The 14,333-nt window shown below is 44.2% G+C and overlaps 1 protein-coding gene and 1 pseudogene across 4 annotated transcripts in view; one reads left to right on the top strand and one right to left on the bottom strand.

The window, feature by feature from the left end:
- Window positions 1-14,333, top strand: part of Rufy2 (RUN and FYVE domain containing 2) — a 35,496-nt gene that overhangs the window by 9,474 nt on the left and 11,689 nt on the right. For 2 of the 4 annotated variants that reach the window (XR_004771574.1, XM_027395021.2), the window contains exons 4-13: window positions 552-653; window positions 2,704-2,827; window positions 3,287-3,348; window positions 4,003-4,068; window positions 4,726-4,795; window positions 8,060-8,161; window positions 8,265-8,381; window positions 10,206-10,373; window positions 11,301-11,398; window positions 13,840-13,959. Coding sequence is in view for 3 of the 4 variants with exons in the window: in XM_027395021.2 (XP_027250822.1) it covers window positions 552-653; window positions 2,704-2,827; window positions 3,287-3,348; window positions 4,003-4,068; window positions 4,726-4,795; window positions 8,060-8,161; window positions 8,265-8,381; window positions 10,206-10,373; window positions 11,301-11,398; window positions 13,840-13,959 (1,029 nt within the window). In the remaining variant the exon portion in view is untranslated. Of the gene's footprint in view, window positions 1-551; window positions 654-2,703; window positions 2,828-3,286; window positions 3,349-4,002; window positions 4,069-4,725; window positions 4,796-8,059; window positions 8,162-8,264; window positions 8,382-10,205; window positions 10,374-11,300; window positions 11,399-12,062; window positions 12,404-13,796; window positions 13,960-14,333 lie in introns of those variants that run through there. The other 2 variants (XM_027395023.2, XM_027395022.2) reach the window with 2 other exon arrangements.
- Window positions 7,049-7,661, bottom strand: LOC107979621 (annotated as a pseudogene).

Here is a 14,333-nt window from a genome sequence, read left to right as displayed (position 1 = left end):
AGCTGTTTATATATCTCCATCAGGTTCCAAAGGATCCAATGCCCTATTCTGGCCTCTGCAGGCACTGTTTGCATATAAATGCATGCAAAACACCCATACACATAAAATAAAATTAACTAGCATAAGGACCAAGGAGATTGCTCAGTGGGTAAAGGGCTTAACTGCACAGGCATGGTAACCTGAGTTTGTCTCCTCAGAACCCATGTAAAATCTAGGTGCCGTGGGTGAGGAGGCAAACAGGCAAAACCCAGAAACCCCCACTGGGCGGCGCAATTTAGGTTCTGTGAGAGACCCTGTCCAAAGAAATAAGGTGGAGAAGCCACAGAGGAAAGACATCCCAAGGCCAGTCTTTGGTTTCCACATGCACCCTCTGGGTCTAAAGAGCACAGGTGTGTAAGGCACATCCACACATTCAGCATCGAGTTCTAAAGATAAAAACAAAAGCATGATAAAGTGCCTTTTTCTTTGTCAGTGTGTCCTTCCGCAGATACAGAGCATGTGGCCATGATTTTAGCACTTAGGCTGTTTTCTAACCCCTTGCTTCTTTCTAGGACACCCCTGGGTCGTGCTAGGGCATGGCTCCGATTAGCCCTCATGCAAAAAAAAATGGCTGATTACCTTCGATGCTTAATTATCCAGAGGGAGCTCCTGAGGTTAGTATCTTAAGGCCATGTTTGTTTGTTTCATTTATATCTTGTCATCCGAAAAGAAGTGAAGAAATACCTATGAAATACCATAAAATAAGAGCAAAATGAGTAAGCTAGTGGTGTTTGTCCTAGGGTAGAATTGCACATTTCTTCTTCTGATCTTTAATGTCCAAATGAGTGCCTCAGCGGTATCATGAACACTGTTTAATTGAAGAACACATGTTGAAGACAGCTTTCAGAGCAGGGCAGTCACCCAGGGTGACTCTTGTCATGGTTCCTGTGGCCTGCCTGTCTGGTATTTGGGGAATACCATGCTGTGTTCAGTTTTGTGACTCCAGCTTCATGTCTCAGTGTTTCCATTTGTTAAATGACACTGGCCATAGTTGAAGCTCTGGAATTTCTCAGCAGTATTCTGAGCACCATTTAAAGCTGTAAGTGACACATGTGTGACTTGATGTCACTGTTTCCTGATTATAAAGACTGGTAACTTCATGTTTAGACTACTCTTTTTACAATTTTCTGTCTGTCTGTCTCTCTGTGTCTCTGTCTCTCTCTCTCAGCAAGGTCTCATATAGTACAGACTGATCTTGAACTTGCTGTGTAACCAAGGATGACCCTGAGTTCTTGATCCTCCTGCCTCCACTTTTCAAGTATAGGTGTGCGCCCACCATGCCTGGGGACTGTATTTATTCCCGTGTCCTTAGTTGTTAAGAATACTTAAAGGGCTAGAGAAATGGCTAAGTGGTTAACAGCACTTGTTGCTCTTGCAGAGAACCTGGGTTCTGTTTCCAGTACACATGTGGCAGCTCACAACCATCCAAATTCTGGGGGATCCAATGCTCCCTTCTGGCCTTTGAGGGCACCGGGCACACACATGGTACACACACACACGCACACGCACACGCACACGCACGCACGCACGCACGCACACGCAAGCAAAATGCTCAAACACATAAAATAAATCTGTTTATTGTTTGTTTAGGACAGGGTATCTATATGTAGCCCTGGCTGGCTTGAAATTTGCTATGTAGGGGAGACTGTCTTCTAACTCATAGAGATCCGAGTGCCTCTGCCTACCAAGTGCTGGGATTGAAGGTGTGCGCTGCCCCAGCCAGCTATTCCAAAGGTCTTAATGAATTTGAGGACTGAAATTTCAGTTCTAATTACAAGTGTCATAGTCATATTAGCAGCAATTACTAAGTCCTGAGAATCAGCATTCCAGGCCTCAGGGTTGCCCCTTCCTCTCCTGACTCTCTCTGAGACAGTGGTCCACAAGCTGGAGGGATGGCTCAGCAGTTAAGAGCACTGGCTTGCTCTTCTAGAACATCTTGGCTCAGGTCCCAAAATCCACAATGGCAGCTCACCCTGTCTGTGATTCCAGTTCCAGGGGCTCTGATGTCTTCGTACAGCCTCTGTGAGCGCTGTATGCATGCAACACACATAGATACATGCAGCCAAAACACTCACACATAGAAAATAATAAAAGAATTTTTTTAAAAAGCCATGGTTTAACTTTCTGCCCAGGCTGGCCTGGCACTTTCTTTGTGATTCAGGCTGGCCTTGAACTCAGCAGTCCCTGTCTCAGCCTCCTGAGTACTGGGGGTTCCAGGCATAAGCTTTCATGCCCAGTATTACCCCCTTTTCCTTTTGCTTTGTCTTTCCCTCACGATGTCTTTCCCTTCTATCTCCTTCAGTTCTTTTAATTTTTTATGGAGACATTGAGCCTTTTTTTTTTTTTTTTTTTTTTTTTTTTTTTTTTTTTGGTTTTTCAAGACAGGGTTTCTTTGTGGCTTTGGAGCCTGTCCTGGAACTTGCTCTGTAGACCAGGCTGGTCTCGAACTCACATATATCCTCCTGCCTCTGCTTCCCAAGTGCTGGGATTAAAGGTGTGTGCCACCAACGCCTGGCTTACATTGAGCCTTTTTACAAGTTCAACATTCTGAATGCACTTTGGAGGAGCTTAAGTTATTTCCATGTCTACAGGGTTGGGGAGGTGAGGTGTTCCGTTCAGCGTTGGGTTTGTGATGACTATCTGTCTCTGCTCTGATGTTCCCAGCGAGTTCTATGAGTACCATGCGCTAATGATGGAGGAGGAGGGCGCTGTGATTGTTGGACTACTGGTCGGCCTGAATGTGATTGACGCCAATCTGTGTGTGAAGGGAGAAGACCTAGACTCCCAGGTGAGTGGACACAGGTAACACAAATCGGTGTTCTCATTACACTCAGTTCTCCCTGGATCCGAGCGACTCTAAGCTATACACAGCACAGTTAAACACTTTTTCACAAAATTCTGTTGCATGTTGTGTGAGACAGACACCTGATAGAAACAGCTTAACCATCTACATAGAGGGATCTGATGCTTGCAGTGGCTTCCTCCAGCCAGGCTCCACCTGCCACAGTTGTAAGTCTCCCTCTAGTCCTCAGGTTTGAAATTTGAACAAGGGAAAAACCAGTGCTTTCGGTCAGCACTATCAGGACGTAAACATCACTGGAAGGGCCTTCCTAGACATGCCCACAGCACGCTTCCCTGATGAGTCAGTTGTCTCTTAGGCCAGTGAAAACTGACAAGACTGCCATCATACCAGACCTGCTGAGGAGGGTTTCTTCTCTTTAAATAAAAATCTATTTATTAATTTCAGGTTGGAGTGATTGATTTCTCAATGTATTTAAAGAATGAAGAAGAGATAGGAAACAAAGAAAGGTATATTTTCCTCATTTCCCAATTTTAGGGTTTTTTTATTGGTTTGTTGTTTTTTTGTATTTTGTTTTATGTTTCTTTTTGAGACAGGGTTTCTCTGTATAACAGCCCTGGCTGTCCTGGAACTCGCTCTGTAGACCAGGCTGGCCTCGAACTCACAGAGATCCACGTGCCTTTGTCTCCCGATTGCTGGGGTTAGAGGCTTGAGCCACCTCCCATCCTCAGCTAGGGGTTGTAGTTTTTACATAGCTATTTGCAAATGAACTTATGCTGTCTGTTCACAGTGTGGTTTCTGCTCCTTCCTGGAGCCCTGGCTTGTATTTTTACTTCATTTTAAAGCTCTACAGGGCAGACATGGAAAGTCCTCTAGATAAGGTGGTCGACTTTGGTCCACAGTAGGAGTCTTGGGTAATCTGTCCTTGTTGAGAGATACCTTAATAACTATATTTTGTGCTAGTGGTGACTTGCTATCTAACTGGATCTGTTTCAAGTGTATTAATGATATGTTAGCAAGTCAGTCAGCAGAATCTTTAGTGCCTGATTTGCTGCTGTGTGAAAGTCTGTTTTAAAAGCAAAGCTGTATTTTATCACTGATTTTTCACAACCATTTCCAGATGATTTAGAAACATTTTAAGCTACCATTTCCTCCCACCACAGGAATGTTCAAATTGCTGCCATCTTAGACCAAAAGAATTACGTTGAAGAACTAAACAGACAACTCAAGTAAGTATTTGAGTACCTAACTATATTAAAGAACCTCATTTTAGGGGCAACTTTGTTTTCACCTTAATCCTTATGCCTTTCTACATAGCATCATTGCATGTTTGCCTCCTAGGTGTTTTTGAGAGGACTCGAGGGACTGGTTAGATGCACAACAGAAATTAATAGTACACAGAGAGCTGGGTGTAGAGTCACACACCTGTAATAACCCCAGCACTTGGGAAGTAGGGGTAGGAAGGTCATGAGTTCAAGGTTCCCCTAGTAAGTCAGTTTGAGGCCAGCCTGGGCTAAACAAGACCCTGTCTTAAAAAAATAAAACAACAACAATAACAAAAAACTAAAGCCAAAACCTAAACAAAAAGCCCCAAAGGCTGCTGGCGTATCTGTCTCCACAGTTAGAGCCTTTGCCTCACCTGCACAGGGCCCTGGCTGGACTCAGTCAATGCTGGCATCTAACAAGCACCAAGAGGACTTTATATGGAAATGTTGATCCTTATGCTGTGGTTGTTACTGCTGTCTTAGCTCAGATCAAGTTAGGCAGGTTAATGAAATTGTGCCCCTCTAGAAATTTATTCTGGGTCACTGTACATGTTGATGGGACAGTCACATTGTGTGAGCTTGTGTGAGCCTCAATGTTTTGTTGTTGTTTTCCAATTGCAGCAGCACAGTCAGCAGCCTCCATTCAAGAGTTGACTCGCTAGAAAAGTCAAACACTAAGCTGATCGAAGAGGTACTGTCCCCAGCAATGGATGATATGGTTGTCTTTGAGTGCCCTACTGTTTATGGTCCTTTTCTGTTTTAAGTGAGAATGCTGTCAGCATCCACCACCCCCCCCAGCACGCTCTCGTGAGCACTCTTTCTCACGCACATATACACTCTCTAACTTTCACACACACACACACACACACACTTTTTCTCTCACATTCACACACACACACTCTCTCTCACACACACACTCTCACACACGCACTCACACTCACACTTTTTCTCTCACATTCACACACTCTTACATGCACTCTCACACATTTTCTCTCTCACACACTCACACTCTCTCTCTTTCTCTGTCACACACACACACACACACACACACACACACACACACACACTGTCTCTCTCTCTTTCATCTTGGTGGGACATTTGCAATCGAAGGCTGTAAGTTCTAGAGAACTCAGATAGACCTTGAGTCCCTAACTGTGTGACTGTGGGGTATGTTATTTGCTATAGTCAGTAAGTAGAATTCAGACTCAGAGACGAAAGTCACACGGATTCCTAAATTCATGAAGTGTGGTTCCTGTTACAGTGGGAAGCACCTGTGTGAAGGTCATGAAATGACCTCCAGTCACAAGCAGCATTGCATAGCCCGTCACATGTCCCTACCTTCTGTGTCCGACCTCCCAGCCATGGCTTCCCACACTGCAGATGTGGCTGTTGGGTACCCTTTGCAGAAAACCCAGTTCATCCTTTAAAAAAAAATCTGGGTTTGGGGAATTGGCTCAGTAGTTAAGAGTATTTGTGCTCTTGCAAAGGACCCAGGTTCGGCTCCTCACAGCTGACTAACTTCAGTTCCAGGCTCCACCCGTACACTCATGCAGGTATACACTACCAATGAATAAATCCTGTAAAACAACTCAGCTCTTCAATCCTATCTGCAGAGTTGCTTTTTGAGATTTATTTGAGATAGGGTCCCACTATGTAGACAAGGCTGGCCTAGAGTTCACAGAGACCCATCTGCCTCTGCCCCGAAGCTCTAGGATTAAAGGTGTGCACCACCACACTTGACTTTTTTCTTCCTCTTAAGTTTCTTAACCCTATTTTCTGATGTATGCTAAAAACCTGTTATTAGCACTGTGTCCCTAATTTTCCATGATAATTAAAGTTCTTCTTTTAGAATTGTCTCGATTTCTTTCCAAACCAGGGAATCATGATAAATCAAATAAATACTTGGAAATAAGAATGTACCTTTAGCCGGACAGCTCGCCTTTAATCCCAGCACTCGGGAGGGAGAGGCAGGCAGTCTGAATTTGAGTGCATGTGTTTCAACTGTGAAGGTGAAATAGTGTGAGGGGCTAAGATGACTCAGTGGTTAAGAGCACTGGCTGCAGGCTGGAGAGATGGCTTAGAGGTTAAGAGCACTCACTGACTGCTCTTCCAGAGGGCCTGAGTTCAATTCCCAGCAACCACATGGTGGCTCACAACCATCTGTAATGAAATCTGGTGCCCTCTTCTGGCCTGCAGGGACACATGCAGGCAGAACACTGTATATATAATAAATAAATAAATCTTAAAAAAAAAAAAAAAAAAAAAAGCTCCTGCAGGAGATCCACACTTTAATTCCCATAACCTATATGGTGGCTCACAACCATTTGTAACTCTAGTGGCATGGAATTAAAAACTCTCTTTGAAATTTTTTTGTTTGTTTTTTGGTTTTTCCAGACAGGGTTTCTCTGTGTAGCTTTGGAGCCTATCCTGGCACTTGCTCTGGAGACCAGGCTGGCCTCGAACTCACAGAGATCTGCCTGCTTCTGCCTCCCGAGTGCTGGGATTAAAGGAGTGCGCCACCAACGCCAGGCAAAAATTTTTTTTTGAGACAGGTTTTCTCTGTTGTAACCCTGGCTGTCCTGAATCTCAGTCTATAGACCAGGCTAGCCCTCTGCCTCCCGAGTGCTGGGATTAAATTTGTGTAGCATCACTGCCTAGCCTCCAATACCCATTTTTGGCCTCTGTGGTTACCAGGCACACATGTGATGCCCATGCATACATGAAGGTAAAACACTCATCCACATAAATCTAAAAAGGAAATAGTGAAAAGAATAATCTATATCAGGTGTGGTGGGCGTGCCTGGTATCCCAGCACTCAGGAGACAGAGGCAGACAGGATCTGAATTCAGGTCTATATAGTGAGTTCCTGTCTAAAAGAATCCAACAAAACAAAACTAATATACAGTTTTTGTTTTTTTGTTTTTTTACTTTTATCTGCATTTATTTTATGCTGAATTTATTCCCATGCCATAAGTTTTTGTTTCTTCAGTTTCCTCTGGGATATGTTTATTTTCTGTGCAACCTCCTCTACTGGCTTTGGAACAATATGTTCCTTTTCCATGAGGATCATCCGATGTGGCAGGGGGAGCTCAGGTATGGGTTAATCTGACCGTGAACTCTGTAAGTTCCTAGACGCGTCTTCGGTGCTTTGTTCACCTGGATGTGTTCGATGACCAGAGAATCTAGTCTAGACCCTTAAGCTCAGCATTATTCTCTGCATTTTTAAGCATGTGCAGCAAAAATTCAGCACTCTTTTTTGGCCACAGACCCCGTGTCCAGCCCCGCTGTTTGGCCGGGGCGCACCTGCCATCTCCACCATTGTATCGCCGGAATGGCACACATTGCTTCTTCAATGTGATATCTTTCAGGTATTTGGTGCCTTTTCAGATATGCATACCCTTGATGGCCTGGGCAGTTTCACGGGTATTCTTAAAGTGAACCCGGAGATTTGAACCTCTTGACTTGCATGATTTTGTAGGGTTTTCTGGGTCGAGGGAGTAGCGAACCATCTTCACAGGTTACCCACGCCACGAGCCACCCAACGTACAGCACCGCACTCTAATCCTAATATACAGTTTTTAAAAAGTATATGTGTATGGTTGTTTTGCCTACATGTATGTCTGTGTACCACATGCTTGTGTACCCATGTAGGCCAGAAGAGGGCACCAGATCCCCTGGAACTGGAGTTACAGGTGGTTTGAGCTCCCGTGTGGGTGCTGGGACATGGACTTGGGTCCGCTACCTGCAAGAGCAAGAGCAGGAAGCACTCTTGACCGTTGGGCCGTCCCTCCAGCCCCCAGCACATTTTTATGCTGGAGCCCTTTGTAAAGTGGGAGACTCATCTTACTGGTTTCAGGGTTTTGTTTCCTCTGGCTTGTAGCCACAGACCCAACCCAAACAACAAGTCTACAGAAAGATGCTCAGAATGGCTTTTTGTTTGTTTCACAATTTGTAGTTAGCAATAGCAAAGAACAATATCATTAAGCTCCAAGAAGAGAACCATCAGTTACGCAGTGAAAACGAGTTGATCCTAATGAGAACTCGGCAGCACCTAGAGGTGAGTAGCGATTGCTGAGCCTGCTGGGGTCCTGAGTCGTGTAGGCCAGGTGTGTGTGATGGCAGAGCATGGTGTGATGGCTCCCTCAACCTCTTCCTCCTAGGTTACCAAAGTGGATGTGGAAACTGAGCTCCAAACATACAAGCATTCCCGGCAAGGTCTAGACGAAATGTATAATGATGCCAGAAGGCAGCTTCGAGACGAGTCACAGCTGCGACAGGTAGGTGACCTTGCAGACATTAGCGAAATCCTGGGGATAACTTACTCTCAAGCATGGACATTCTGTGTTTCAGCCTTAGCTTCTTGGGCATGGAGCAGAACCTGACACCCTTAATACACCGACTCCTGGTCTGTTTTTGTATTTATTTTGTGAGTGTGCACACAGGTCAAGGGCACATGTGTGGAGGTCAGAGGGATAACTCTTGAGCCGGCTGGTTCTCTCCTCCCGAGTGGTTCTTCTACCATAGGGATTGAACTCAGGCCATGAGGCTGGTGTCACACCTTTGTCCACTGTTCCAGTCCATTCTGCTGCTGTGGAAAAGCACTGAAATCCACACAGGGAGGAAAGGGTTGGTCGCAGTCCTTCACTGAGGGAAGTCAGAGCAGGACCAGAAGGCAAGAGCCTGAAGCTTGCTTGCTCACTCAGGCTCACGTTCAGCTTGCCTTATATAGCCCGGGGAACTGCACCACCCTCAATGGGGTGGGACCTCCTACATCCATTATCAAGACCAACCCCTCACCCCCCCACACACACACACGTGATTCTAAGCTGTGTCATAAAACTATGAATGCCCATGGAGCCATGTTGCAGGCCCAGTGTTCTTAACCTTTTGTTTGTTTGTTTGTTTTTAAGCTTGAAAGACACATCTCTTGGTCTTTTTAAAACCTTCCAACCTGTGCTTGTAGTGTGAATGCAGCCCACCATCACAGAAACAATACCTAAGAGGACATAGTGAAATGTGTAAATATTAGCAACATCGTATTTAAAATTTTAGCTTTCAGATAGTAGAGTGTACACAAAAATGCACACATATAGCTTAGTGAGTCATAATGCCCAGGCCAAGAGGAGGATATGGCCCGCCTTTCAGTGCAGTCTTTCTGTCTTTAACATTAGCGAACGTCTGAATCAGGCTTTTGGGGGTTTATTGAGATAGTATGCTGCTTAGTTCTTGTTAACTTGACCCAGACCGGAGTCACCTGGGAAGAGAACCTCAATTGGGAAAATACCTTCGTCTGACTGGCATGTAAGCAAGTCTGTGGGTCATTTTCTTCATCAATGATTGATGTGTGAGGGTCCAGCCCAATGTGGGCAGTGCCATTCCAGGTGGGTGGTCCTGGGCTGTATAAATAAGAAGGCAGTCTAAGCAAGCCATGGGGAGCAAGCCAGTAAACAGCTCTCCTCTATGGCAGTGGTTCTCAACCTTGCTAACAGTTTCGACCCTTCAATACAATTCCTCATGTTGTGGTGACCCCCCCACACACACACACCAAAAAGTTATTTTTGTTGCTAATTAATAACGGTACTTTGTTACTGTTATGAACCATAGTGTAAATATGTTTTCCAATGGTCCATTGGGGGTCAGGATCCACAGATTGAGAACCATGGCTCTATGGTCTCTGCCTGTATGTTCCTGTCTTTGCTTGTGATGGACCTGTAAGCCAAATCAACCCTTTCTTCTCCCAAGTTGCTTTTGTTTAGTGTTTTATCACAGCAACAGAAAGAAAACTAGGACAGACAAGATTTCACTAATGTAGCTCTGGCTTGCCTGGAACTCTGTGTAGACCATGCCTTTTTTTTTTTTTTTTTTGAAATAGATTATCACTGTGCAGCCCAGGCTAGGTTTGAACTCAAAGCAATCCTCCTGTCTCATCCTCTTCAGTGCTGGGACTACCCATGAACCACCCCAGCAGGCAGGTTGGTTGTTCAATGACAGGCTTAATAGGAGCAGGTGAGTGGGATGTTGTCTCCCGTCTTGTTGACTGTTACGAATCTGATTTTGATAACCTGAAATACCCTGTTCATGAAAACATTGTGAAATTGCAGGATGTGGAGAATGAGCTGTCAGTACAAGTTGGCATGAAGCATGAGATTGAGCTTGCTATGAAGTTGCTGGAGAAAGATATTCACGAGAAACAAGACACTCTCATAGGCCTTCGGCAACAGCTGGAAGAAGTCAAAGCAATCAACATTGAGATGTACCAAAAGCTGCAGGTACAGAGTGGTCCTTCTATCCATGGCATTCCTAGGAACCCAGCCCCAGGCTTCCTGCATGCTGGGCAAATGGGGATCACCCAGCCACCTCCACCTGGATTTCATTTCTTTTTCCGAGGCAGGGTTTCTCTGTGTAGTCCCGGCTGTCTTGGAACTCACTCTGTAGACCAGGCTGGCCTCAAACAGACATCCACCTAACTCCCAAATGCTGGGATTAAAGGAGTGTGCCACCACTGTCCGCTTCTCTTAAATATTTTCTTTTGAGACCAGGGCTCTCTAGGTAGCCCTGGCTGCCCTTGAATTCACAGATATCTGTCTGCCTCTACCTCATTCAACTTAAATGTTTTAAAATGTAAATCTTTATGCCCTTTTATTATTATTTTTATTCTCTTAGACATGGCCTATGTAGCCCTGGCTGTCCTGGAACTTGTTATAAAGACTAAGCTGGCCTTGAACTCCCAGAGATCTGCCTGCCTCTGCCTCCTGCTGGGATTAAAGGTGTGCGCCACGATGCCCAGTCTGTTATTTTTCAATAACATGGAAATCTGATTAAGTTGTTTTCTTGATTGTATTTTTGAAGAATATTAAGATTATTGTCTGTGTGTGCCTTGGAGCATATATGGGAGTAGGTTCCCCTTCTACCATGTAGGCTCCAGAGGTGGAGCTCCACTAGCCAGGTAAATATATCATCTCACTGAGCTCTTCTCTGGTGCATCCTGTGTCTTACTCTTCCTATCTGGTTATTTTGGAGAAGGAGTGGCTGCTAAGGCTGGCCTCTGTGCCCCTGTGTTGTGAGGCTAGTATTGAACCCATAATCTTACCTACCTCCTGAATGCTAGGATTTCCAGGGATACACTACTACACTTGGCCTAATGTTTGAGTCTCAAAATCAAAAACCACCATAGCTGCTGTGTTTTTTATAAATAGGGTTCTGAAGACAGCTTGAAAGAAAAAAATGAAATCATTGCTCGCCTGGAAGAAAAGACCAATAAAATCAGTACAGCCATGAGGCAGCTGGAACAAAGGTACGATAGATGCTCCTCTGAGTCCTCTCCCCTTTCTCTCTTCACCTCTGACAACCTGCCACAGAAGTGTTAGACCTCACCCAGGGCCTGCATCTTATCTAAGCTCAGCCAGATTTTGCCCTCTTTTGGTTGCTGCATGGAATCAAGTTGCTTTATTAGGGTGATGGTTCGTTTGAAGTTGCTCTCTTGGAGATACTTTAAAGGCACAATATCTGTGACATAAAACTAAACACAAAGACCTGGAAAACAGAAATGGACAGGCTCTGGTGGGACTGTCCCATTCTTCACCATTGGCCATCTCCTATCTGAAAACAGCATGAGTTGACAGTGTAGTTGCTTTCTGAGCTAGGACCCTCAGCCTAACCCAGGACAGGATTTTATGTCAATGGAGTTCTTTTATCCTGGCATTTTCATTTTACTGTAAAAATGTAATGTATCCATTGCCCTGTCATGTTGAGTCAACATGTCTCCCCATTGCTTTCTTTGAATCTACTTAGGAAAAACATAACTATTGATGCTTTACTGACACAAATATTCTTTTATTGACATCCTCTTTCTTCTTTTTTCTTCTTTCTTTTTGTTGTTTTCTTTGTCCCCACTTTTACATTTTAAACATCTTTATTACTGTTTCTTGTCTTTGATTTCTGTCCATTCCATTATGAAGTGACAATGATTTGTTAACTCAGACTAGGACAATTGCAGTGTCATTGGTGAAAAGTGCTGGCAGTGACCCCCAGGACCAGTACAAGCTGGTCAAAGACATCTCCTTCTGAAACTCATTCATAGCAGAGAGCCCACCCTTTGACCCAATGTTAAATTGAAAAGAATTTATGCTATCTTATGTACAGGGCTGTAGGAGTCCTTCATGGCTGCTGTGAGACACAGCAGGTGCTTGGGACTCCCAGCTGCACTGCCTTGTGCACGTGAGCCTCAATTGCTTGGAGGGCAAGATTTTCAAATGGCTTTATCTTTTTAGCTACCTTTTGATGGAAACTAGAAACCTTTGGTTTCAGGCTGTGTTGGCACAGATAATATCACACACACACACACACACACACACACACACACACACACACACCTGCCCCATTTGCACACTCTGCCTGATGGCTCCTTACTGATTTTTAAAGTTAAGTTTTCAAAATAGTTTCCAAACCACGTTGGCCATTGCCCTGGGCTTCAGCACCTCAGCAGTTTTCCAGTAGTCACCCCCCTCACCCCCCAGTCCTCTTTTGTGATAGCACAACTGCAAGGCCTACCTCACTTACTTTACTTCCCGTAACTGTAGAGAAGAAAGCTGAGTCCACCCTTACCGCCTTAACCCTTTAATTCCAATGTAAACCTAGAGGTAACTTTCTTCCTCTCCTTTCCTTGGAGACTTTTTACTCACTATGTATGTTGCCTTACTTAGGGTGTTTTGGGGACAAATGAAAAGACACAAGATTCTCTTGTGACTTCTTATGAAAAGTAAATGTCCATCCAATCCTGGGAAATATTTTCTTATAAACCTCAAAAATCTTGATGGTCAAGGGAGTCAAGGAGTGGAGCTAAGCCTAGAGAGAAACAGTGACTTAACAAATAAAAACAGGAAAAAAGTGACCATACATAACATGTTAAGCTAATCTTTACTATTTAAGGTGAAGAATAAAAGTTAGGGGGCTGGTGAGATATGACAGCAGTTAAGAGCACATGTTCTAACAGAGGACCTGGGTTCAATTCCCAACACCTACGCAGTGTGCCTCACAACTGTCTATAACTCCAGTTCCAGGGGACCTTACACCCTCTTCTGGCCCCAGGCATGTATGTTACACACAGACATATATGCAAGCCAAACATTCATAAACGTACAATAAAAATCTTTAACAAATTATTTGTAGGGAATGATGCCAACAAGCATTGAATCTTTTGAATCTTAATATCTATCTATACACACATACATATACAGCTTTGTGTAGAGCTCTGTTAGGAAGACTCTGTTACTGAGGATAATAGTTGCTCTTTGCTCTTAGCCCTGTAGCGCACTTGGTTCCCAGCACACACATCTTAGTATCATGTCTGACAGGTGTGTTCTGCACTTTCTACAGACCCAAGTGCTACTCATGGCTTTGTGAAAAGGCAATAACATATCTAGCCATATTTGAGATTTGAATCATTACCCTCCAATGGTAAAATCTGTATGCTTTGCATTCATTATGAACAAGAAATAAAACAAGTTTCAAGATAGTTTTCTGGGCATATTATATCTTGCATTGAAAAAAAATCACAAAACAATTTCTAGACATTGTGTGGCTCTTTCACGTTTGAGTTTGTGAGTTCTCCCCCCAGACTTTGTTTTCATTTAGAAATGTTTCTATTTCCCCATTTTTCTTTTATTTGTCTTCTTCACCCTTTTACACCCTAGTTCTAGCCTCAGTTTTACCCAAAGTTGATTTGAATTACACCAGATTGCAGCAAGCAGAGAAGGCCCAAATGGAAGCAGAAGACGAGGATGAGAAATATGCCCAAGAGTGTCTGAGCAAATCCGACAGTCTGCAGAGACAGATCTCGCAGAAGGAGCAGCAGCTGTGAGTGTTTGGTCTTGGAACCAAATTCTTATACTAGCATGGTCTCTGCCAGCCAGTGTGGCCCTCAAAGAAGGCGTGTGGGGGACATCTGTGATGGCTCAGTAGGTAAAGGCAGTTACCACCAAGCCTCAGCTCAGTCTCCAGGACCCTCATGTAGTCCTGCACATATCCCAGCTCCTACATAAGGACATTTTTTAGAAAAAGAAAGAAATTGGAGTAGGGATGCCGTTCAGTGGGCGAGTACTTTGCTAGCATTATTGAGGCCCTAGGTTGAAGCTCCAAAACCACACATACACATACTGAAAATATAATTGTTACTCCTATTACTTTATCTAATTATTTTTGGAGATGATGTCTCATGTATTGGGCCCAGA

Source organism: Cricetulus griseus (genome assembly GCF_003668045.3).
Source record: "Cricetulus griseus strain 17A/GY chromosome 1 unlocalized genomic scaffold, alternate assembly CriGri-PICRH-1.0 chr1_0, whole genome shotgun sequence".
Taxonomy (NCBI): domain Eukaryota; kingdom Metazoa; phylum Chordata; class Mammalia; order Rodentia; family Cricetidae; genus Cricetulus; species Cricetulus griseus.
The sequence above is the reverse complement of the archived record's forward strand: the minus strand, read 5'-3'. Positions and strand labels throughout refer to the sequence as shown.